The 23,594-nt window shown below is 40.7% G+C and overlaps 1 protein-coding gene across 4 annotated transcripts in view; it reads right to left on the bottom strand.

The window, feature by feature from the left end:
* The window catches only part of LOC148869548 (ubiquitin-like domain-containing protein CIP73), a 50,843-nt gene that overhangs the window by 5,826 nt on the left and 21,423 nt on the right, over positions 1-23,594 (bottom strand). For all 4 annotated transcript variants that reach the window (XM_088973622.1, XM_088973624.1, XM_088973623.1 and 1 more), the window contains exons 4-7: positions 17,907-18,014; positions 1,277-1,395; positions 1,096-1,164; positions 93-254 (exon numbers count right to left, since the gene is read on the bottom strand). In XM_088973622.1, coding sequence (XP_088829748.1) covers positions 93-254; positions 1,096-1,164; positions 1,277-1,395; positions 17,907-18,014 — 458 coding nt within the window. The remainder of the gene's footprint in view (positions 1-92; positions 255-1,095; positions 1,165-1,276; positions 1,396-17,906; positions 18,015-23,594) is intronic.

Genomic DNA, 23,594 nt, shown 5'->3' with positions numbered 1-23,594 from the left:
TGCACAAAGAACACCCCAAACACAAAATAGAACAAGTAAAAGCAAGGGAGAAGATTACAAGATTATATAAAGCAAAAAGGCCTGGAACTTACAGGTGGCTGCAGAGGTCCCAAAGAAGCTGGGGTTGGAAGCCGGAAAGCACCATGCAGTGGATCAGATTGGACCCCTGCAGTGGGCTGACCAGGTTGACTTCGCACTGAATCTGATGGAACACTAGCACCAGATGTTCTCTCAAGCCTCTCAGAAGCAGGTTCCTGCCAAAGAAAGATTAAATTTGAGCATTTGTAATGCAAAATCAACTACAAACTTCTTTTGGCTGAAGATATTTTTCCCAACATATATCAACCAATGTTCAGAGAACACGGACATAGAACTGGAAAAGGGAGAGGTTCAACCGCAATTAAACCAGAGGTCAAACCGTGATGACATGGCATATACATATATATTTTACAGGTCATATAAAAACTACGTATCATATATTTCACAAATATTATTATACTTGCATGTGGTGGATTGATGGCTTGTTTTTTAAATTTTAAAATAAATGACCAGGGTTCACGTCTCTTAACCCACATTTTCTTTAAAATATGTGTGTATTAAAGCAATAAATACATTAAAGACGCACAAATAAATGCAAACCATGAAATGGATTAATGGTAAAAAGACAATATGACAATATTTTCTTTAAAATACGAGTTTCCATTCATGTAATGGACCCAGGCAGTTTCATAAAACCGGGACAAGTTCACTGATTTTCTGGTTAAACTGTCTGGTCAGCTGGTTTTTCATGAACTACAGTTTTTAATGTATGGCCAAACCAGCCAGAGGGTTGGGTCGTGGTTTAACCAGTCCAACAACCCAGTCCGGTGTGGTTTTATGAACAATTATATCAACTAAGCTAAAATTCAAGTCCTGAGAGGATCCAAAAATATGTGGATCAAACAGTAATTCTTGGAAAACTACACCATTCATTTAGATAAGGGGAAAAACTACAATAGGTGGTTGTCTCCATAAAAACAGCACTGCTGTAATAAACTTCAAATCAAATCTATTGGAGACAGTACAAGAGTTGGTTTAGTGCTTGTTGAAAATTACCCTATGGTTAGCCCCTTCACTGCCACTCCCTATATTGGTGAAAATAGAACCAAGGACTGCTGAAACAATCTGTTCATTCAGAACAAATAAATAAACAAAAGTGTCAATAAAGTGGATGGATGTCATTAAGATAAACAAAGATTTCTTCAGTTCCATTTGGAATTATCATCTTAGATCTTACCCGATTGATATCTGGAAGAACTCCATCCCCTTGATCAGCAATGTTGAAGGTCCCAAGTACCACACTATGAGCTACCTGATTACCTTGGCTATGGCTGGTGTTTGTGGTAGGCTCACTTGCTGCAAATGGCTTAGGATCAGTTGCCGATTTTCAGGTCTTTTAGAAAATTGTGACTTAAGGTTATTGACACAAATCATCGCTTTCTCAAAAATAAGGAGAGATCACAAAGTGCCAAACATTAAGTGTTGCTTACTGTATTGAGAAAGTGCATGTAACGATCAGATGGATATTGGATTAGACATGGATCTTGCTTGTCAAAAGCATAAATTTTCCCATAAAATGATTACAGATCAAAAAAGAAATAAAGGAAACAAATTTTCAAATCCAACATACATGATCATTTTTCCAATTTTTGCACCTAATAATAATGACTAATGTAGTATATCTCTATGAAAGGCTTAAGAAGGGTCATTACTTCGTGTAAAGATAAAATCTTAGGCTGGCAAGCGTGAGAAAATGGGTTTAAGTCTGAGAGTGACTACTTTGTGCAAAAAATGCCGAAGATTAGGACCATATCCAGTCCACCTTTCTCAATACCAAGATAAGTGGGACCAACATTGTGTAATGGCCTATTTTATCTCCACAAAAAATTAAGACGTCTATAGCAGGGGTTAACATGGAGGATGATGATTTAAACTTGGTAGCAGATTGCTTAGTGTGTCCCATCACCCCATGGCCGTTGATTTATTTAGGTCTTCCTTTAGGCACCAACCCTAAGGAAAGTATATTCTGGAACCCAATTGTAGGATGATGATTTAAACTTGGTAGCGGATTGCTTAGTGTGTCCCATCACCCCATGGCCGTTGATTTATTTAGGTCTTCCTTTAGGCACCAACCCTAAGGAAAGTATATTCTGGAACCCAATTGTAGAAAGATGTGGGAAGAGTTTTTTTTTTTTTTTTTGAGAAAAAGTAAGGTAATTGTATTAATGAGTAGAACTGTAAATATAACAGCTGTTGGTCCGCACAATGCTCCATGTACAGCCAGTAACTATACAGAAAAGCCAACAAAAAACTGGTCTCTCCAGAATAAATACAAGAGACACCCAACTAAATCAAGTAAACAAAAAACCCAGATCAAAATACTGATGATGAGGGATATGCTTAAAAGAGTCCTTGGCTGACAGCCAGGAATGTATAGTAGCCATTGCCCGAACCACCAATTCATCTAAGGAGCACCGAGCACCTTTGACCTTCAAAAATCCTACTATTTCTTTCTTTCCACAGGATCCAACACACCACAGCACCTTACCCCTGTTGCTTAAGCCCGTCAACTTCCAAGAGAAAAGCAAGTCAGCTAGAGATTTGAGAAAGCACCACCTGACATTTAACAGGGAGCAGAAATGGCTGAACAGCAAATGAGCAGCCTTACAATGAATAAATAAGTGATCCACAGATTCATCTTCCTCACTGCACATCACACATCTTATGGAGTGCAGCACCAGACCCCTCCTGTTCAACTGCTCCTTAGAAAGACATTTACCATGAACTGCTCTCCAGATCAAGGAGACTTTAGTAGGAATGTGAGGGAGCCAAGTCTCTTTCCATGGAAAAGCCTGAGATGAACCAGCATTCAGCTTCAAATAAAAGTTCACCTCCCATCCCTAGCCCACTTCCAAATTCTGGAATCCTGCTGAATTGGATTCAGTTGATAATCCTGAATTAGTTGGAGCAGCTCTAGCAGATCTGAGACTTCCCAGTCATTGAGATGCCTCCTAAAATTTGGACACCAGTATCCTGAATACACCACTCAAACTGATCTGCCACCATCACATCCCTATTTTCTGCTATAAGGAATAGTGAAGGGAAAGTCTCCACTAGAGAAGAACTATTGCACCAAGTGTCTCGCCAGAACCTAATCCTGTTTCCATCCCCTAGTTTTAGTCTTACCCCTTGGACAAAATGAGGATAAGCCTTTTCAGTTCCTTTCCAAAATGAGCAGCCAGCAGAAGTGGGTGCAGGCCCAGGATCCCATCCATAGTTTCTAGTTCCAAACTTTTTCACAATTAGCCGTCTCCAAAGAGCTCGGGGGTTAGAATTGAAGAACCAAAGTCCCCTTCCGAAACAGATTTGCAAATGGTTTCCCACTTAACCTGGTGAATCCTCTGCTCACCATTCTTCCCACACCAGAGGAAATTCCTTTCTAATTTTTCCAGCCTTTCAGCCACCTGTGCTAGGATTGGAAACAATGATAAAAAGTGAATAGGTAGATTAGCTAGGACACTTTTTAACAAAGTAGTTCCAAACTTTTTCACAATTAGCCGCCTCCAAAGAGCTCGGGGGTTAGAATTGAAGAGACAAAGCCATCTACCTAAGAGAGAAGTACTCACCTGCCTGAAGCTTCTCACACCTAAACCCCCTTCCTGTTGCGGACACAGAAGCAGTAGACACACTCGTAGGTGAGCCTAACCACTGCAGCCGGCAGCAGCAGTGAAGGGCAGCGGCACGCACAGCAGCCGCCCGGCAGCACGCACTGCCCGGCAGCACGCAGCACGCAGCACGCATCCGGCAGCAGCAGCACAGCGCACCACCACCACGCACAGAAGCACGCACGGCAGCGCGCGCCACCACGCACAGCAGAGCGCGCCGCCCGACAGCAGCACTTAGGAGCCGCGCACACTCCGTCCGGCAGCAGCACTAGAGAGGGGTCCACACGACAGCTCAGCAGGGTGGGTCCACAATCTGGCCACAACAGCTCTGCTTACCAACTCGCCACCAGCTACATCCCTTATCCTTATCTTATCTTATCTTCTTAAGTAAGAATTGTATTACCATTAGGAGTAGGTAAATAGGAGTTTGAGTTTGAGTTGGATTACCCTAGCCTAGCCAAACCCAACAAGGAATTCCCTTCTTAATCTCCTATTTAAGGAGCTATGAGTTGAAATAAAGGCATTCAGTTTTCCAGTCAAGAGAAGAGTGAGGAGAGTTCGGGTGGTCTCTTGGACAAATCACCCATTTGGTTTTCCACAATAGGGTCTACACGCCAGGGAAGGTGCAAGGGGAAGCAAGAGGTTCTCCCCGTGGACCGACCCGTGACGAGATCCTATGCCCGGGCCCATAACATTCTGGTATTAAAGCCTACCGTCATGGGGGAACAGGAGCCGCTGTCTTCCAAGGTCCACAAACTAGAACATAGGCTAGCAGAAACCAACATGGAGGTTCGTGAAGTCAAGGAAGATGTCCGGGAGCTGCGACGCCTGCTAGAAGCATTCCTCTCCAACAAAGAAAGGAGTTCTGAGGGAATCGCCAACACAAACAGTCGCCGTCCAGACTGGGCAGAGGCATCCGACGAACAACAGATCGCTGCCCCGACAACCGCAGTTATTCCCAAGTATAGCCGTTTGGAGTTTCCCTCATACAACGGCAGCGGCGACCCACTGGGATGGCTGTACCGCTGCGAGCAATTCTTTCGTAATCAGTGCACAGAGGAGAAGGATAAAGTCAACCTGGCCGCGTTCCATCTGACAGACGAAGCACAGCTCTGGTTCTACCGAGTGGAACAAGAAGAACCAAGACTTAGTTGGGATCAGTTCAAGTCATATTGTCTCCTCAGGTTCGGACCACCGTTGACAAGCAACCCACTAGGCGAGTTAATCAACCTCAAGCAAATCGGATGGTGCACTCTATGTAAATCGGATGGTGCACTCTATGTAATTTTTTTTTTTGATCAGCAAAAAGATTTTATTAAAACAAAGAAATATTGAAATACAATAGTTATAGGTTGTAGAAAGCATTAACCCAATCTGCAAACACTACAAAGCATTTACAGTTCTGCCCAGTACAAGGTAGATCTATTTGCCCCCTGTTTTGCTAGGGTGTCTATAGACCCATTTGCAGTCCTTTTGACCCAACCAAACTAAGTGTTGAACCTCCTTGCATTTATGTCAATTTCTTTGTAAATAAATTTGAGCTTCCAAGGTGTTGATGTAATGTTTTTAGCCCAAGAAATGACCAGCAGTGAGTCTCCTTCTATTTCTAAACCTGTTGTACTAATCCGCTCAGCCATCTTTAAACCTTGAAGTGGAGCCAAAGATTCAGCCTGTATTGAGTCACCAATACCTATTAGTCCTGAGAAGAGTGCTGCAACTTCACCTAGATGATTTCTAATAACACCGCTATACCTGCCCTTCTCGGGTTGCTGAAGTAACTCCCATCAAAGTTTAGTTTTAGTTTGCTCAGTGCAAGTGGCTTCCACTCTGCTCTCACAACTTCTTTGGGTACATCTGTCTGTGCTACTTCAGTCCAGCTTCTTAGAATCTCATTCGTGGAGAAGTTTTTAAATAGATCCATGGTCATCACCCAATGTGCAGTTCTGATTTTTATGGTTTCAAACTTCCTCCTTTGATTTACTTTTTAAATAGAAGGGTCTTTGGTTTCTTTCCTCCCATATAGTCCAAACCACAGAAGCTCTTGCTGCCTTCCATAAGAACTTTCCTCTTTTCTTCCATTGCCTCAAGAAGGAGGGGTTGAATAGACTTACCACATCTTGTGGGGGAGCCCATCCACATCCAAAGAGAGAACAAACAAATTCCCAAATATAAGAAACAAAAGAGCAGGATAATAGTAAGTGGGGTAGGGTTTCACCACAATCCATACAGAGGACACACACAAGAGGAGAGAGGTATTTATTTAGCCTTCTTTTCTGTAGCACATCATAAGTGTTAACCTTCCCTAGGAACACTTCCCAAAAGAAGGCTTGCACTTTAGGAGGGATCGATTTACACCAAATTTCTCTCACTGGAAAGTTCACCCCCAAAGGATCATAATGGGTGAGAAAACCAAAGAAAGAGGCACAAGAAAATAAACCATCAAGAGTTGGGGACCATACTCTACTATCAGATGTAGTTTGATCTAAATAGACCTTCTCAAGGGTTGATAGAAAAAGCAATAGGGACTCACATTCATTTTCCCTTAGCCCCCTTCTAAAGCCAAAGTCCCAAGAGATACCCAAGTCTAAAAGTATGCCAACCCTAGCAATAGGTTTGTTTTTTAGGTTTGATAGAGTAGAGGTCTGGAAATTTATCCTTAAAAGGCAAATCCCCAACCTAAAGGTCTTCCCAGAATAAAACTTTATTGCCACACCCAAGGGCATACCTAGGTATTCTAAAAGACAGCTTTTCACTTCAAAGCCTAGCAAATTTGCCATGGCTTGGATGTCCCCCTCCCCTATGTTTATTCCAGCTACACAACTTTTCCCCCAATTTACTTTTAGTTTGGAGGCCTATTGAAACTTGTCCACCAAAACTTTCAGATTCCTCAAACTGGATCCATCATAGCTCTCACAGAAAAAGGCTGTATCATCTGCAAATTGCAAGTGAGACACCACCACTTCTGAGCTACCAATCCTCCAGTCATTAAACTGATTTTCTTGGTCAGCCTTGATGATTTGTCTACTCAGAACCTCAGCCACAATAGTAAATAAGAATGGGGATAAGGGATCACCCTATCTTAGTCCTCCTTTAGCCGGGAAGAAATCCATTGCTACCCCATTTAGGAGAATAGAGAAGTGTGCCGAGCTAATACATTCTTTAATCCACAATCTCCATCTTTCACCTAAACCCATCTTTTCCATGAGATTCAACAAGAAGGACCAATTCACCATATCATAAGCTTTTTCTAGATCCAAATTACAAACCAAACCTTTGCCATCTTGTTTTTTCTTAGCTGTCACACATTCATTTGCCACTAAGATTTGATCCACTGTTTGTCTCCCTTCTACAAAAGCTCCTTGGTTCTGTGAAATAACAAATGGCAGCACTGTCTTCAACCAACCAGCCAGAACTTTAGCAATGATCTTGTACATGCTACCCACAAGACTTATCGGTCTGTAGTCCTTAGGGGTTTTGGCCTCTTTCTTTTTTGGCACTAGAGCAATAAAGGTTGCAATTGCTCTTGGAGAGAGTTTCCCTTTTTGATAGAACTCAACAAAGACATCCATTAAATCGTTCTTCATGATTTCCCAACAATCTTGATAGAAAGCCATTGAAAAACCATCCGGCCCTGGAGCTTTTGATCTATCCATCGAGAAAATTGCTTCATGGACCTCCTCTACACTGAAGGCTCTTTCTAAGAGGGCAGCTTCAGTTTCTGGCACTCTATCCCACTGTAATTCTCCCAAATCCAAATTGCTTTCAACAGAGGATCCCAGGATTGACTTGAAATGATCCACAAAGCACCTTTCAATTTCCTCCTTTGAGTTTATTACTCTTCCCTCCACCTCTATACTAGAGATTGGTTTTTCCTTTTCCCATTTGCTAGGGAGTGGAAAAATCTGGTGTTTCCATCACCCTCTAGAAGCCATTTACACCTTGATTTTTGTCTCCAAGAAATTTCTTCTTTCCTTAGGATCTCCTCTAGTTGCATTTTTAAGATCCATCTTTCGACTCTAGCTAAATCCTCCTTTAAGACCTCAAGATTTCCAAATTCCTCTTTGTTCCACTCCTTGATCTTTTCCTTCAATCTTTTCAACTTCTTGGAGAATCTCATCACCTTCTCTCTAGCCCTTATTCCACCTTCTGACCACCAATCTTTTACCTTTTGCAAAAGGTTTGGAACTTCTAGCCACATATTCTCAAATCTAAAGGGTGTGGGGCCTCCAATAAGGTTTTCTTGGTAGAGGCTTAAAGGGCAATGGTCCGAGGTTACTCTAAGGAGGGCTTTTAGTGTTAAGTTTCCCCACAACCCCTCCCAATCAAGTGAGAAAAGAAACCTATCCAGTTTTGAGCAAACATGACTTTCCTGAAGATTTGACCAGGTGAAGGAGGCTTGCAACAAGGTAGGTTCTCTCAATTCTAGGTATTCAATCAAGGAGTTGAAATGTCTCATACTTGTTGTTATGGTCTGATTGGGATTGTTTGTCTCACTTGTGTACCTTATCACATTGAAATCCCCTCCCAAACACCATGGACTATCCCATAGGCCCCTAATTGTGGCTAACTCTCCCCTGAATGTATCCCTCTCTCTATATGAGTTCAGGCCATACACATCAGTTGGCACCCACATCCTTCCATCACTCATCCTCTTGGCTTTTATTGATACCGAGTATTGTCCTATCAACTCCCTCATTCTTCCAAATTGCAATACCAACCAAGGCACCCCAAGATGGGGCAAAGGACCAACTTAGACCCCTACTACTCCAGATACCTCTTATCCATCTTCCATCCAAATCCGAAAGTTTTGTTTATTGGAGCATGACCACTACCGGCCTCTCTTTTCTTGATACCAAGTATTGTCCTATCAACTCCTCTTGACAATCAGCTTCCTCATTCTTCCAAATTGCAATACCAACCAAGGCACCCCAAGATGGGGCAAAGGACCAACTTAGACCCCTACTACTCCAGATACCTCTTATCCATCTTCCATCCAAATCCGAAAGTTTTGTTTATTGGAGCATGACCACTACCGGCCTCTCTTTTCTTATCACATTCCTGATGATTCTCCTTTTCTTTGCACTCCCTATAAAGATCTTCATTCCACTTTTTGTCTAACCCATTCCCCATTACCCAGTCTCCTCTTTTTCTCTCCCTATTCCTATTTACAGATTTCTCATAGGAAACTCCACAAACTAGTTTTTCCACCTCGTTCATTCTTCTTTTTCTTTTTTTGTCATCTCCCATCTTCCTTTCTAAGATAGACCTTCCCTTTGGTGAACCTTCCTCTAGCTTCTTTTTGTTCCTGCTCTTTTAATTTGAGCAATGAGAATGCATTCATCATTTTTCTCACCTAATCCACTAAGTTCCTTCCCCTTTTCTTCTGTACCGACAACAGTTCCAATTTCCCCTTCTTCTTTCTCTGATAGCTTCCCTCCCTCATCCCTATCTTTATCTCCTCTCTCATCTTCTTCTCCTGCCTCACAGGGATCATTATCCACCACCGGTGAAGTTTCAAGGGTTGGAACTGCAAAAACCAAATGTTGAGGATTACTACGAGGACCAATATCAATTAAATTTTGAAAGTAAAAAGGGGAGATTGGGAGTGGTTTTTCTCTTTGGGTGCAAGTGGAACATGCCAATGGAGATTAAGATATTGTTTCATCCAGCTACCTTTGTGTGGCTAAAAAGAAGGGGAAGAATAATGTCAAGAGAAGAAAACAAGAAATATGCTACGATTTTCCAAGAGAAGCAGAGAAGCAAATAAGAAATTATGGATTGTGTTTTTAACCAGAGTAATACATTGGCTATTAATTTTGGATCTCTTTAGACGGTTCTCCTTCGATGATATTTGGAGGAACCGGTTATCAGTGGCTTCTAGTTCAGTGCAGAAGACAAAAACAAGGTTGTTATGGGCACCTGCCAGTGAAGGTTTTTTGAAATTAAATTTTGATGGAAGTAGCCAAGGCAATCCAAGTCCGTCTAGAATTAGAGGAGTCATAAGAGATTAGAGAAGGAAATCTGATAACACTTTTTTTAGGACCTGTGGTGAATGCAGACTCTATAAGGGCTGAATTGTTTGCAGTCCTACAAGGTGTTCAGACTGCAAAAGGGATGAACTTGGAAAACCTACCGATTGAGGGGGATTCCAAGGTGGTGGTGGGCTAGTTAAAAAACCCAGATTCAGTGATATGGTGCTATCAAGACAAAATTTTGCTTGTACTAGACTATACCATCAATTGCAAAAGTGACATTTATCACCCATATGCAATTTTTTTTTATCAGAAACGATAGCTTTCATTAGAGATAAATTAACCTGAAATACAGAATTCAACCCTTATTAGAAAAGGTTGATCCAATAAACATCAAACATTACACCATTGCCCAAAAAAGACTCTCCCTTGCAGTCCCTTGTTTTGCTAGGGCGTCAGCAAAACCATTTGTTGATCTCCTTACCCACTTGAACCAAACACCCACCTCCCCTGTTATGCTAAGAATTTCCCTTATCAACTATCTATATTGCCAAATTCCTAGCTGACCTGATTGCATCCACCCAATTACCAACTTGGAGTCTCCCTCTATCTCAATCTGTTGTAGCCCCAACTGTTTGGCCAGTTTTACACCTTGATGTAGTGCCAATCCGCTCTTAAGGAATCTCCAACTCCTATTGGACCTGAAAACAAAGCCATTATCTCACCTTCATTATCTCTGAAAACACCTCGTATACCAGATGGGCCTGGATTACCTATAGAGCTTCCATCAAAATTCAGTTTCACCCTTTCTTGTGCCGGTGGGGACCAAACTTCCTATATCATAGCTTTGGAATTAGTAGTAGATGCCACAATACCCCAACTTTTATAAATGTCTTCAACTGAGAAATCCTTAAAAAGATCACAGGATTTCAACCAATGGATAACCTTAGTAGTTATTCCTTCCACAACCTCTTCCTTGGATCTACATCTACCTTTAAAGATCCTATTGTTTCTTTCCTCCCACACTGACCACAAGACAGGAGCTCTAGTGGCTCTCCACATAACCCTTCCACGAACCGTTGGTTGCCTGTAAAAAGTTGGATCAAAGAGGTTCACCACGCTTGAGGAGGGAGTCCACCTGTAGCCAAAGAGAGAAGAGAACCAAGACCAAATAAAGAACACAAAGGGACATGAGATTAGTAAATGTGAAATTGTCTCACCAGAACCCAAACAGAGGCAACAAACATGGGGGAAGAGGCACATATTTGGCCTCCTTTTTTTGCAATAAATCCAAGGTGTAGATTTTTGGGAGTACCACTTCCCAACAGAAAGCCTAAATTTTAGGGGGTACAGGGCTACCCCACACCTCCTTTGAAGGAAAGTTCCCTACAAGGTTAGAGGTCTGAAGCAAAATGTTATAGAAAGAAGAGCAATTGAAAAAACCAGAAGGGGAAGGTTTCCAAATTCTGCTATCTCTACAGGACTGATCAAGAAAGATTTCCCCTAACTGAGTGATCAAATCATCAACCATTCCCATTTCAGAACCCCTTAGACCTCTTCTCAAGCCCAAATCCCAAGAGTTATCAACAAACACTGAAGACATCACTTTTCTTTTGCTTTCAGACAAGGAGTAAATAGAAGGAAATCTATCTCTAAGGGAGTTTTCACCAACCCAAACATCTTCCCAAAACAAGACTTTATTTCCAACGCAGACATCATATTTGAAATAAGGAAGCATAAGAGGCAAAATACCTTGAATAGCTTTCCAAGGAGAACACTGAGAAGCCCCAGGGTCGAGTCCTGCATCCCAACCGTTATCTGCCAATCCATGAATACTAACAATCACTCTAGACCAAAGTCTGTCTTGTTCCATCGGTAGTCTCCAAACCCATTTCCCCAGCAAAACCACGTTTCTTAATCTTATATTTCCTAACCCAAGGCCTCCATCATTCCTACTCCTAGAAACCACCTCCCACTTCACTAAGTGATCCTTCTTAGTATCCCCTTGTTCCCACAAGAAATCCCTCATTATCTTCTCTAACTTGTTAACTACTTTCATTGGTACTCTAAAGGTAGACAGGAAATAAACTGGCAAGTTGGCTAAGGTTGACTTGATTAAGGATATCCTACCCCCTAAAGAGACGTAATTCCTCTTCCAATTTGCTAACCTCTTGGAGAATCTTTCAATTACAGGGTACCAAAAACTCTCAACCATTGAGTTCCCTCCCAGTGGTAACCCCAAATATTGTAAAGGCCAGCCCCCCACTTCACACCCCAAAATCCTAGCTAGGGAATCCACCTCCTGTCCGCCTAGACTAAGCCCTGCCACACAATTTTTTCCCCAATTCACTTTAAGATTGGACTTCCTTTCAAATTGAAGCACTAGACTCTTTAAGTTCCGTAATTCCCCTTCCTCCCCGTCACAAAACAAGATGATGCCATCTGCAAATTGTAAGTGTGTCACCACCACCTCCTCCCTACCAATCCTCCAACCTCTTATCAAATTGTTAGCATCGGCCCTCGACATCATGGCACTCAACACATCAGCTACTAGGGTAAGAGGAATGGGGACAATGGATCTCCTTGCCTAATACCCCTCTTTGCATGAAAGAAATCTCTAGCTACACCATTCACCAATATTGAGAAATGACATGAAGAAATGCTTCCCTTTACCCAACTGCACCATCTCTCCCCAAACCCTCTCCGCTTGAGAACCTCTAGTAAAAAATCCCAATCCACCATGTCATATGCCTTTTCAAGATCCAATTTGTAAACCAACCCCTTTTCCTTTCTCCTCCTCTTCACCTCAACACATTCATTGGCAATAAGTATTTGATCTACAATTTGTCTTCCTTCTACAAAGGCCCCTTGATACGGTGAGATTAGAGATGGGAGGATCTTTTTTAATCTTAGCGCTAGGACCTTAGAGATGATCTTATACATGCTTCCCACCAGGCTTATAGATCTGAAATCCTTTGGTTGGAGAGTGTCCTTCTTCTTAGGAACCAAGGCAATAAAAATTGCATTTGCTCCCGAGTTAAATTTGCCTCTCTCATAGAACTCTTCAAAAACCCCCAACAAATCCTCTCTAATTATCTCCCAACAATCTTGATAGAAGGCCATCGAAAAACCATCAAGCCCAGGAGCTTTAGCTCGACCCATGGAGAAGATTGCATTTCTCACTTCTTCGGCCTCAAATCTTCTTTCCAAAGATTCCAATAAGACACTATCTTCCACCCTCCACTCCAAGTCCTCTAAGCTCTCACTAGGTCTCCCTGGGTTGTCATACACTAATTTGAAGTGATTAACCAAAGCTTGAGCTATGTCATCTTCTCTTGTCAACAATTGCCCATACCACTCCAATTTTGAAACAAAATTCTTCCTTCTCCCATTTTCCAATGAATGAAAAAACCTTGTATTGATGTCCCTTTCCTTTAGCCATTTGCACCTGGATTTTTGCCTCCAACTTATCTCCTCCTTCCTAAGAAGATCTTCCAGTTTCTGTTTCAAATTCCATCTTTCCACCCTACCCTCTTCCCCCAGCCTTCTTCAGCTTCTAGTCCATCTAGCTCCTGCACTCTCTGACTGATTTCCACTTTCCTTTGCTCTAATCTACCAAAAACCTCTTTATTCCAAATCTTGAGTCTAGCTTTCAGGAGTTGTAGTTTCTTGTAAAACCTATACCCCTTCTATCGGAATTCCACTTAGTCCACTTCCCACCATTCTTTTACCTTAGATAGAAACTCTGGATGAAGTAACCACATGTTTTCAAACCTAAAAGGGCACGAGCCTCCATCTAGTCTTTCTTGAGACAACCTGATTGGGCAATGATCTGAAATAGGTCTCGGCAATGTCGTAACACCTAATATCCCCCATTCAACTTCCCAATCCACTGTAAAGAGGAACCTATCCAATCGACAACAGGTAGGGTTTTCTTGGAAGTTTGACCAGGTAAAGTTTGCTTGTTGAAGAGGGAGGTCCCGCAATGTAAAATTCTCCACAAAAATCATAAACTTCCTCATGCTAGATGTAATCCTACGACCGGGTTATTGGACTCGTTTAAGAATCTTATTACGTTGAAATCCCCACCCAAACACCAAGGGCCATCCCACAAACCCCTAACAGCTGCTAGTTCTTCCCAGAAACCTTCCCTTTCCCTATAAGAGGTGGGGCCATAGACATTAGTTAGCACCCAAGCCCACCCATCTTCCTTTCTCTTCAAGTTTATTGACACCGAGAAGTTCCCAATTAATCTTCTTCACACTCCCAGACTTCATTTCTCCATAAAGTAATAATTCCCCCTGAATCCCCCCACATCTGGCTTTTCTCTTCTCAAGAAGTCTTTGATCACTCGCCTTTTCTTTGAACTCCCCAAACCTCTTACATTCCAGCTTATTAACTTCATGGAGAAACAAACCAGGTAGCCCCAACCAAACCACCCTCTTTACTCCTTTTTTCTATCCTTCCTACTCCCACTTGCTTTATCATAAACCACCCCGTTCTTCAACCTCTCCACCTCACTCAGCTTTTTCTTCCTCTTCTTAGAAAGCTCTCCTACCTTCTTACTAGACTCTTCCACCTCAACTCCTTCTAGTTTCTTACCTGACCCCTTCTTTTTCCGTTCTCCTTTTGATTTTCCACTATATCCACTTTTCTCCACTGTATTGGGAAATTGAATAATCTCCTCCAACCCTACCCTCTTTCACATTCAGCTCCTCTTCCATTTTGATTCTAAATAGTTCCAAGATCAACTCCCAAATTCTGTCCCATAGTTCTCTCTTCTGCTTCTGAATTTATCTTTCCCACTACCTCTGTCACTTGTCCTGAATCAAACGAATTGGTAGACTTTAAAGCTGGGCTGGAATCACCTTTAGGCCAGACACACACAGGACTTGGGGAAACAGAGTTAGTAACCAAAAACTGAACCTGAAAACAATCCAAACCTTGAGAGGAAGAAGACGCAATATGAGTTGCTAGCATAGCCTGAACCCCTTTTGTTTGACTTTCGTTGGGAATAGGACCCTCAAAATCAAGATCTGGATTGATTGCAGTGGGAAGCGGGCAGTTTATAGCTCTGCTTGGAGGAACCATATTGCCAACACACCGTACAAGCACCCATTCCATGGTCTTTACAAAGGATTGAATCCCCTTTTCTCCCTGTTTCGGTTTTCTCCTCACCCGAGCCTGTTTTCTTTCTTTCCAACTCCTTTCTAGGCCGAACCAACTCTCCTGGAAGTGTATAAGCCTCTTTCGAATAGTAACTTTAATCCTGGGTCATCTTCCTCCCCAAACCTTGAACGACATTTACTTTGTATACTACCATAGCGGGACTCTTCAACATACAATTCCTCTGATGAGTATATTAGCTTGAAGTGGTCGGCGATCAACTAAAGTGCTTTAGATGCATCTTCTCTGTTTTAAAGCAATTGTGGCTGGTGATCAACTAGCCAAGCCAAGGCTAAGGCGACAAGGGGGTGCCTTGTCGCCAAGTCGCCTAGGCGATGGATTTTTTATGTAGAAAACATAGATCCTAGGGTAGTTCCCTAGGTACCATCACAATAATTCCTTAATAATTATTCATAATTTTCATAAAAAAACGTATAGAGTTCAGGTTAAAGTACAGCAAATAAACATATTCACGAGAACAAAAGAAGAAAAGAAAATATAGGGGCTGAACCCTTATTTTTGTTATAGGAAAAGAAGAAAATAGTAGTGCTTGGCAATAATAATAAAAAGAAATGTGCTGAGTAGACAAAATTTTAAGTTCTTCCTTACTTAATGGTTCAGGTTTTAAAGTCTTTGAGGGTTCAATACAGCATTTGCAATGTTTGTATTGATTAAACCCTAACAAATAAGAAAATAATAACAAGAAATTAGTATATATAAAACATAAAATGAATATTTTAGTTTAATAGTGCCTATTTTATAATTATAATGTCAAAAAATAAAGAATAAAAAAGTATTTTATAATACATAGTACAAAACTGCTTGGCGATTAGGCGAGGCAAGCCTCAAAGGGTGCCTTGTCGCCTAGGCGTCGCCTTGACAACTATTTACCCCATATAGTTAGAACGAGGCTTAGGGGCCATTTGATAATAGCTGAAGTGGCTGAACTGAAAACAAATTGCTTTGCCTTTTAGTGAATAAGTTTTTAAGGAGCTTGTGGGCTCCTTTTTGGTAGAAAATAAAAAAGAAAAAATTATTAATAGAAAAGAGAGGGCAAGTTATCACCCAAAAAAACAGAAAGCTCAATACCCTCCCAGACATGTTTGAGAAATAAATTCAAAACCTGCCTAGACCCTCAACATAAAAGAAAAACTGCCCACAAATCCCTCACAATCACCACAAAATTAACTCAGGCACAAACCCTCAAATCCAACTCACTCCGTCCCAATAAACATCAAAATATCACTTTTCCCCAAGTTAATCATCATTCATAGGATAGCTCTTTTCCAATTCCATAATTTTTTTCTTGTAAAATCTTTTTTAGAAAAAAAAAAGGTAACTTGTATTGATAATTCAAAAAAGGGAAGGATATACAAATTAAAGCTCCCCTCTACCTCTACAACTCGATTTAAACCACCTCAACTTCATATTCTTCATCATTATCATCCTTCTCTGCATCTTTACTACCCTTCTCTACTTCCAAACCTGATCCATTTTCTTCTACTAGCTAAGCAAGGCCTATTTCTCAGCACCTTTCTGCAACCTGTTTTTTACCCTTCACACCCTTTTTCTTAAAGGCCCTCTTAAAACTTATTACAAGGCCATGCACCCCCAGAAGTCCATCTTTAAAACAATGAAACACTTTAATGACATGAACCAAACTTCCATTGCTTGTTCCCTCGGATTTTTTTTCTAGTCTTCCATTGCACTAAAATTATAGCTAGCCTCTTCCGCTCCAGTCACAACCCTATTGTGGGCTCCTGAATAGCTGAAACTGAAGTTCAGTAGATTAACATAGCCTTGATTATTTTATTATTTTATTATTTTATTATTTTTTCCACTAAAAAGCAAAGCAATAAGTCCTTCAGCTCAGCAACTTAAGTTGTTATCAACCAGCCCCTTATATGATGAATGCTTTTAAGAAAAATGTCCCATTTGAGGTTGGACTCGATATTTGTGTTTGTTTCCATAAGGATTTGTGTTGAATTATTTCTTCCCTTTACATGGATTCCCCCTTTTTTCTATATGGCAGCAAACAAAGATGCACTGGCAAATGATTTCTATGAAATGTTGTGGATCATGTAATATAGAATCCCTTGTATTAGAGGCACACAAACGACTGGAAAGTGGATATGTTGTTGCAGCTGCAAGACCAGTTGGAAAACTAACCGCTGTCCCAAGCACAGTTCAAAGTATCAATACATATCAGTTTTGGACTGGTCAATACAATTTTTATAATTATTGGACCAGCCAATACATTAAACACTAAGAATTAGGGACAGCTGTCAATTTTACACAATGGCAGTAAATTGAATAATGCGTACTCTGATGGGCGTTCACTGAAACTTAGTAAAAATTAGAGTATCAGTTGTTGGAATTGCTTGAAACGTAAAGCAATATTATTGAGTGCATTGATACTTTGAACCTTGGTCCTGAAAAAGGCACTTTCCTAAGCTGTATATGGGGATTATAGAAGTATGATGATGAACAAGATATCTATTTTACTACAACCATCTTGAGATGAATTCTTACAAACTTAAATTATGTAGTAGATAGATTAGAAAATTCAATAGTAACAACTAACAGGGGAAAGGTTGAACAGCAATTCCTCATTGCCATAGATCAGATTTATAGTCTCTTGTATGGCTACGGCACGAGATGAGTCAATCGTGTATCATGTTTATCATGACTATTTTTTTGCACATCCCATACTTAATGAATTACCTCTGGCCACTGCTGCAAAGAGAAAAGTTGGTTGATTAAATCAAATACTGTTGATTTGTGCATATGCTAGTTAAGCCTTTAACATGCCTAGCACATGCAGGGTCTCATAACCTATTGCTCTACCTTTATCTCCTTTTCTCAATTTTGTAGAAAAGCCATCCTATTGAAATTTTATTATCTCAAAATTATCCACCAGAAGCTGAAGGCCTGAAGCTTAATGGAGCTATATATGTTGACATTGTTCTGAAAATATATATAATTCAAAACATTTAAGTACAGTTGTATTCCATTCAAAACACCAAGTCAAAAAGGTTATAGAAAACCTTAAAGCATAGCATACCTGGATGATCTGGTGAGCCTTCAGGTCCAAAGAAGCCCATTGTGGATGCAGAGGAAGGGGGAACTGGTTGTCTGACAACCAAGTGTAAAGTATGTCCATCTTCCACATCTAAATCAAATTAAGAAATCCAAAATGCAAATCTACTGAACTACCAATCAAAGGATTAACAAGCAATATAACCAAGTTAAGAAATCCAAAGTCTACTTCTACTGAACTACCAAAGTCCAAATCTCCTTAACCATTTGCCCAGCCAAAACACCAAGAAGTAATAGATATGAAAGTTAGAGAGAGTTGAAGTACTTAAGGTGATTCTACCTACCAAAGAGATGTAATTTCTTTTCTAATTGGCCAACTTCTTAGAAAGTCTATTGAGAGCAGGATTCCAAAAGTTGCATATCACAAATGGAAGAAAAGTAACATCAATTCTTGACTTAAGAAAAGTTGCATATCAATTGCATAGCTTCATGGCCAAAATGAGATTGACCTCAAAATGGTCAAGACACAAAAACCAAGTTAAGAATATATCAACATTATCCTTCTCTACCATTATTCATTGATTTAAATATTTAAACACACACACACACACACACCATTTTATCCATTACTAGGAATGTTTTGGGTGATTGTAGTTTGTTCTTAGTCCAAATGTCTCGTTACTTTCCTCCCAGAAAATCTGCTGGTGGGAAGAGGAGGTGGGAAGCAAGTAACTGGTATCGAAGAGAGAAGAAAGAAGCGAGGACAAGAGCCAACTTTTCCTATAGTAAAGCAGCGGCGGCAAGAGCTTGGCCTGGTTTTGGGTCGACAGAGGTGAAAAAGGCAGCAACGGTTGTAGTCACTGAATCACAGGCGGTGGAAGCAAGCAGAGAGTTTTTGCAGAACCGTTTGGTTGGAAGGTTTCGGTGGGGGGTGGGGATTAGTGAAGTGGAGACATGGGTGAGTAGGCAATGGAGAGAGGTGGGGGAGTAAAAGTGAAGAAAATGGCAGATGGCCTCTTCTTGTTCATTTGCCCTTCAAGAGCTGAAGCAGAATGGGTCTTACGCAATGGGCCTTGGCATCTGGAAATGAATTCACTCTTGTTGGACTGGTGGGGTGCAAGTGCAGGATGCTCCTACCCGGATCCTTTCTCTTAAGCCGAGGACTTGGAGTCGATCTTGGATCAGGGTGTTCAGTCTTCCCCTTCTTCTCTGGTGTCCAAGTGTAATAAAAGCTATCAGAGACGTTTGTGGGGGATTCATCGAGACTGATGATCCGCCTCCGGAGGTTGCTACCTGTGAGTGGGTTAGAATAAAGGTACACAAGGGGATTCCATTTTGAACAAGGTTGAAGTTGTAGCAGGGGAAATCCTGTTTTCCATCCAAATCTGGCCGGAAATACTGCTGACTATTTGTAGATGAAGAGAGGGAGAGAAGGGTTTGGGAGTTTTCAGAGAGGTGATTTTAATGTCACTTTGTCTACTGAAGAGAAAATTTCTAGAGGAAGAAGATCCAGGGATATGGCTCAGTTTGCTAACTTCATCAACAGATTTGAATTGATTGATTTACCTCTCCATGGTAGTCAGTTTACTTGGACCAATAATCAAGATATCCCCACTCTTGTGAGACTGGATAGGTTTTTGGATACTTCTAATTGGGATGAGCTATTTCCCGACTTCAAGCAGATTGCCCTTCCTAGGCCAGTTTCAGATCACATTCCAATTCAGCTAGTTTGTGGTGCTAGAAATAGAGAAAAAGCCCTTTTCAAAATGGAGAATGCTTGGTTTGAAGATGCTAATCTTATAACTTTGTTGAAGACAGTTTGGGAAGATCTACAGGTAATGGGAACCAGCTCTTTTATTCTGGCAAAAAAATTGGGTGCCATTAAAGTGAGATTAAAGATCTGAAAATTGGAGAAAAGCATGAATTTAGAAATGAAAAAGAAAGCTTTGTTGAGTACCATAAAGGAAATTGATTCAGTAGAAGAGTTGGGTCCTTTATCAGAAGAGTGTAGATTGAAAAGATCTCAAGCAAATTTGAAGTATGATAAATTGGCCGTGACAGATGAAATCAAATGGAGACAAAGAGTTAAAGTGGTTTGGCTAAAAGAGGGGGACAGAAATACACACTTCTTCCATAAAATGGCAAATGCAAGAGCTAGAGCTTCTGTAATTACTAGGTTGGAAGGGGAGGGGAGGGTGGGGGAATCTGAGGCAGACATGAAGACAGTGGCAACCAACTTTTATAAAAAACTTTATAAAGAATCTTGGTTCTTCAAACCATTTCTTAGGCCCCTTCCCTTTAAACAGTTGAGTGACGTGCAGTCCACCTTCATTGAAAGACCTTTCACGGAGGAGGAAATAAAAGCAGCAATTAAGATGTTGGCAGATGAAAAATCCCCGAGGCCAAATGGACTTACAAATCTTTTCTACTTTAAATGCTGGGACTTTGTGAAACAGGATATTCTGAATGTCTTTCATGGCTTTTATGAGAGAAGTTCATTGTAGAGGAGTTTAAATACTACCTTTATTACCCTTATTCCAAAGATTGAAGGTGCAGTGAACATAAAAAAAATCAGGCTGATTAGTCTTCTGCATAGCTTCTATAAAATCTTAGCCAAAGTCCTTGCCGAGAGAATGAAAGGGGTTCTAGGTAGTGTTATCTCTAACAACCAAAGTGCCTTTGTTCCGGGTAGAAAGATGCTTGATTCAATTCTTATTGCCAATGAGCTGATTCATTCAAGAAGAAGAGAAGGTTCCCCGGGGCTGATCTGTAAACTTGATATTGAAAAGGCTTATGATCATGTCAAATGAAGATGTGTTGATTTTGTGTTGTAGTAGATGAATTTTGGGCAAAATTGGAGGAACTAGATAAAAGTATGTATCACCTCTCCAAAATTTTCAGTCTTGACTAATGGACAATCTGGCAAGCTTCTTTGATAGTTCCAGGGGTCTTAGGCAGAGTGACCCCCTGTCTCCCTTACTATTTATATGTGTAATGGAGATCCTTACTTTGTTTTGTAAAAAGGCTGTTGAATCTGTCGAGTAAAAAGGTTTTGCAATTACTCCGGAGGGGGAGACAATTTGTAGATGATACTCTATGTTTTGTGGATGCTTCTCCCTCCCAGGTGGACTTAATTCTTGGGATCTTATCTTGGTTTGAGGTGGTCTCTAGCCTTAAAGTCAATTGGAACAAAAGTCAAATTATTCCAATGGGTCAGGTATCCAACTTAGCTGATTGTGCGCACATTTTGGCATGTCAAATTGAGTCCCTTCCATTTAAATATTTGGATCTTCCTCTGGGGGCGAGTTGTGGGCTTTCTTCAATTTGGGACCCGGTTATTGAAAGAATGGAGAGAAAAATGGCATCTTAGAAGGCAAAATATCTTTCTTTTGGGGGTAGGGTGACTTTGATTAAGAGCACACTATCCAATTTACCTACCTATTTCCTCTCCCTTTTCCCTATTCCTAACAAAGTTGCAAGAAAGCGTAAAGAACTTCAAAGGAATTTTCTTTGGAGGGGTTGGGAAGAGGAGAAAAAAATTCATCTTGTTAGTTGGGATCAAGTTTGCCTCCCCGAGGATGAAGGTGGTTTAAGCATAAGGAAGTTGAAAACTTTTAATTCTACCCTTCTCTATAAGTGGATTTGGAGATTTGCGGCTGAAAATGATGCCTGGTAGAGATCTCCCGTTGTTGGTAAGTATTGAGTGGAGTGGGGCAATTGGAGAACTAGGGACCCTCCTCCCAGTTGGGGAAACTCTCTGTGGAAAGGGGTATTGAAGAACTTCTCTGTTCTTGCTGATGGGTTCTCAATTAAGGTCGACAATGATAGTAGAACCAAGTTTTGGAAGCATTCTTGGTGCCTGGATGGCCCTCTTGTTGAATCTTTTCCTCTCCTCTTTCAGTGTGCATCTAACCAAGAGGCTTCTGTTGTTGAGTGTTGCAGCTTATCTGGAGATTCAGTTTTTTTGTCCCCTATCTTTAGAAGGAATCTTTTCGACTGGGAGTTGGAAGAGATAATGAACATGTTGACTGTTCTTCAGACTCAAGAGGTTGATTTATGCTCAGAAGATAGGTAGTATTGGAAGTGGAATCCAGATGGTGTTTTCCCTATCAAGTCTTTGGCTTCCAAACTTTGTAGAATGGGTGCCACTAATTTCCCTTGTCATCAGGTGTGGAATCTCATTAGCCCATCTAAATCCAAATTTCTAGTATGGACTATGGTTCCTAATAAATGTCTGTCTAGAGCTAATCTTGTGAGAAGGGGCATTCAGCCTTTGGACCTTTTGTGCAATCTGTGTGGGAACAATTCTGAAACTACTGATCATTTGTGCATTCACTGCCCGTTTTCTTCTCAGCTGTGGAATCACTTCTTCAGCTCTATGAACTTAAGATGGGTTATGCCAAGTTCGGTAAAGGAGCTTTTGTGTTGCTGGAATATTAATGGGCTTAACAAGAAAAAGGAAGATAGTGTGGAAGACTATTCCTAGTGCTGTCTTATGGTCCATCTGGTCTGAGAAGAATAGTAGGCTTTTCTGTAATAAGGCTTTATGTATTGAAGAGTTAATCCAGAAAGCTGTGGGCAAATTAATCTCTTGGGTGTCAGTCTCTGAGGAGTTCAGAAATTGTAATTTGTCTGTTGTTTGTTATTCCAGTTCTTGGTGGAATGTGTAATTGTTGAATTGTTCAGTCGGCCTTTCTGGGACTGATCTCAGCTTGTTTGTGTAGCTTTTGTTTCAATAAATATTACGTTACCTTTTTCCAAAAAAAATCTCATTTAACAAGATAAATGAACAGTTATGCAAGAGAAAGTACAAGGATAATGACATCATGACAAAAATGGCGTGCTTGGAGAGTGGACATAGAAAGAGCCATCAATTAAGTCCTACAGCATAGGCCATCATCACCTTTATAGATGAAGATTAATTGGTCTATATACAGAGTTTGAGTCATAGCCTGCTTTTGAGTGCTAGCTTATTAATTATTTGTTTTTATGCCAGAAGTGGTTAGAAATAAAGACACCATTGTCCTTTACATTGAAATTTAAAATTCTTAGATTAAAAGCACTGTATGCACCAAGCTGAAAGTAATTTGTGACACAACAATCATGATGATTGAATAAGGTCATTTTGCTTTGCTGATCTGGCAGTTGGAGATCTTAAATAACCAAACTCAATTTGCATTTCACCTTCTGGTTAATGTCATCTACTTATTAGCATATACCACTGCAAGGTTCAAAGTTTCGATACAGTCCAATACGCCAAATTGGGTGTATCGGACTTTGTATTAACACTTTTATATTTTTTTAGTTTTTTTTTTTTTCAAAATATGTTCAGGGGGTCAGTTAAAAGCCTGGTTACCCCCTGAAACAGGTCGTACCCCGAAACTCCTTATATTTCGCATATTGGTGACCCATCGATACGATACGTATCGACCAATAAGGGCCAATACGTAACAAAATTTTGAACCTTGTACCACTGTACCATTTAATGAGATGACAATGCAATACCTTTAACCCCTGTCTCTCTCAACACTTGGGGGCGGCTGAAGCAACAGCCTGTATTAAACTAATTTAATGTGTAAAATAAATCTGCCACTATTGGCAATGATTGACATGATTAAAAGCTGGGAAAACCCAAAGAGTAGCAGCACTACTAGGAATTTAATCAGTGTAATATCCTGAATGTATTAGAGGTTTCCATGGATACGATCAAATG

This window comes from Nelumbo lutea, chromosome 2, assembly GCF_056320005.1.
Source record: "Nelumbo lutea isolate HS-2025 chromosome 2, American lotus-T2T, whole genome shotgun sequence".
Lineage (NCBI taxonomy): Eukaryota > Viridiplantae > Streptophyta > Magnoliopsida > Proteales > Nelumbonaceae > Nelumbo > Nelumbo lutea.
The sequence above is the reverse complement of the archived record's forward strand: the minus strand, read 5'-3'. Positions and strand labels throughout refer to the sequence as shown.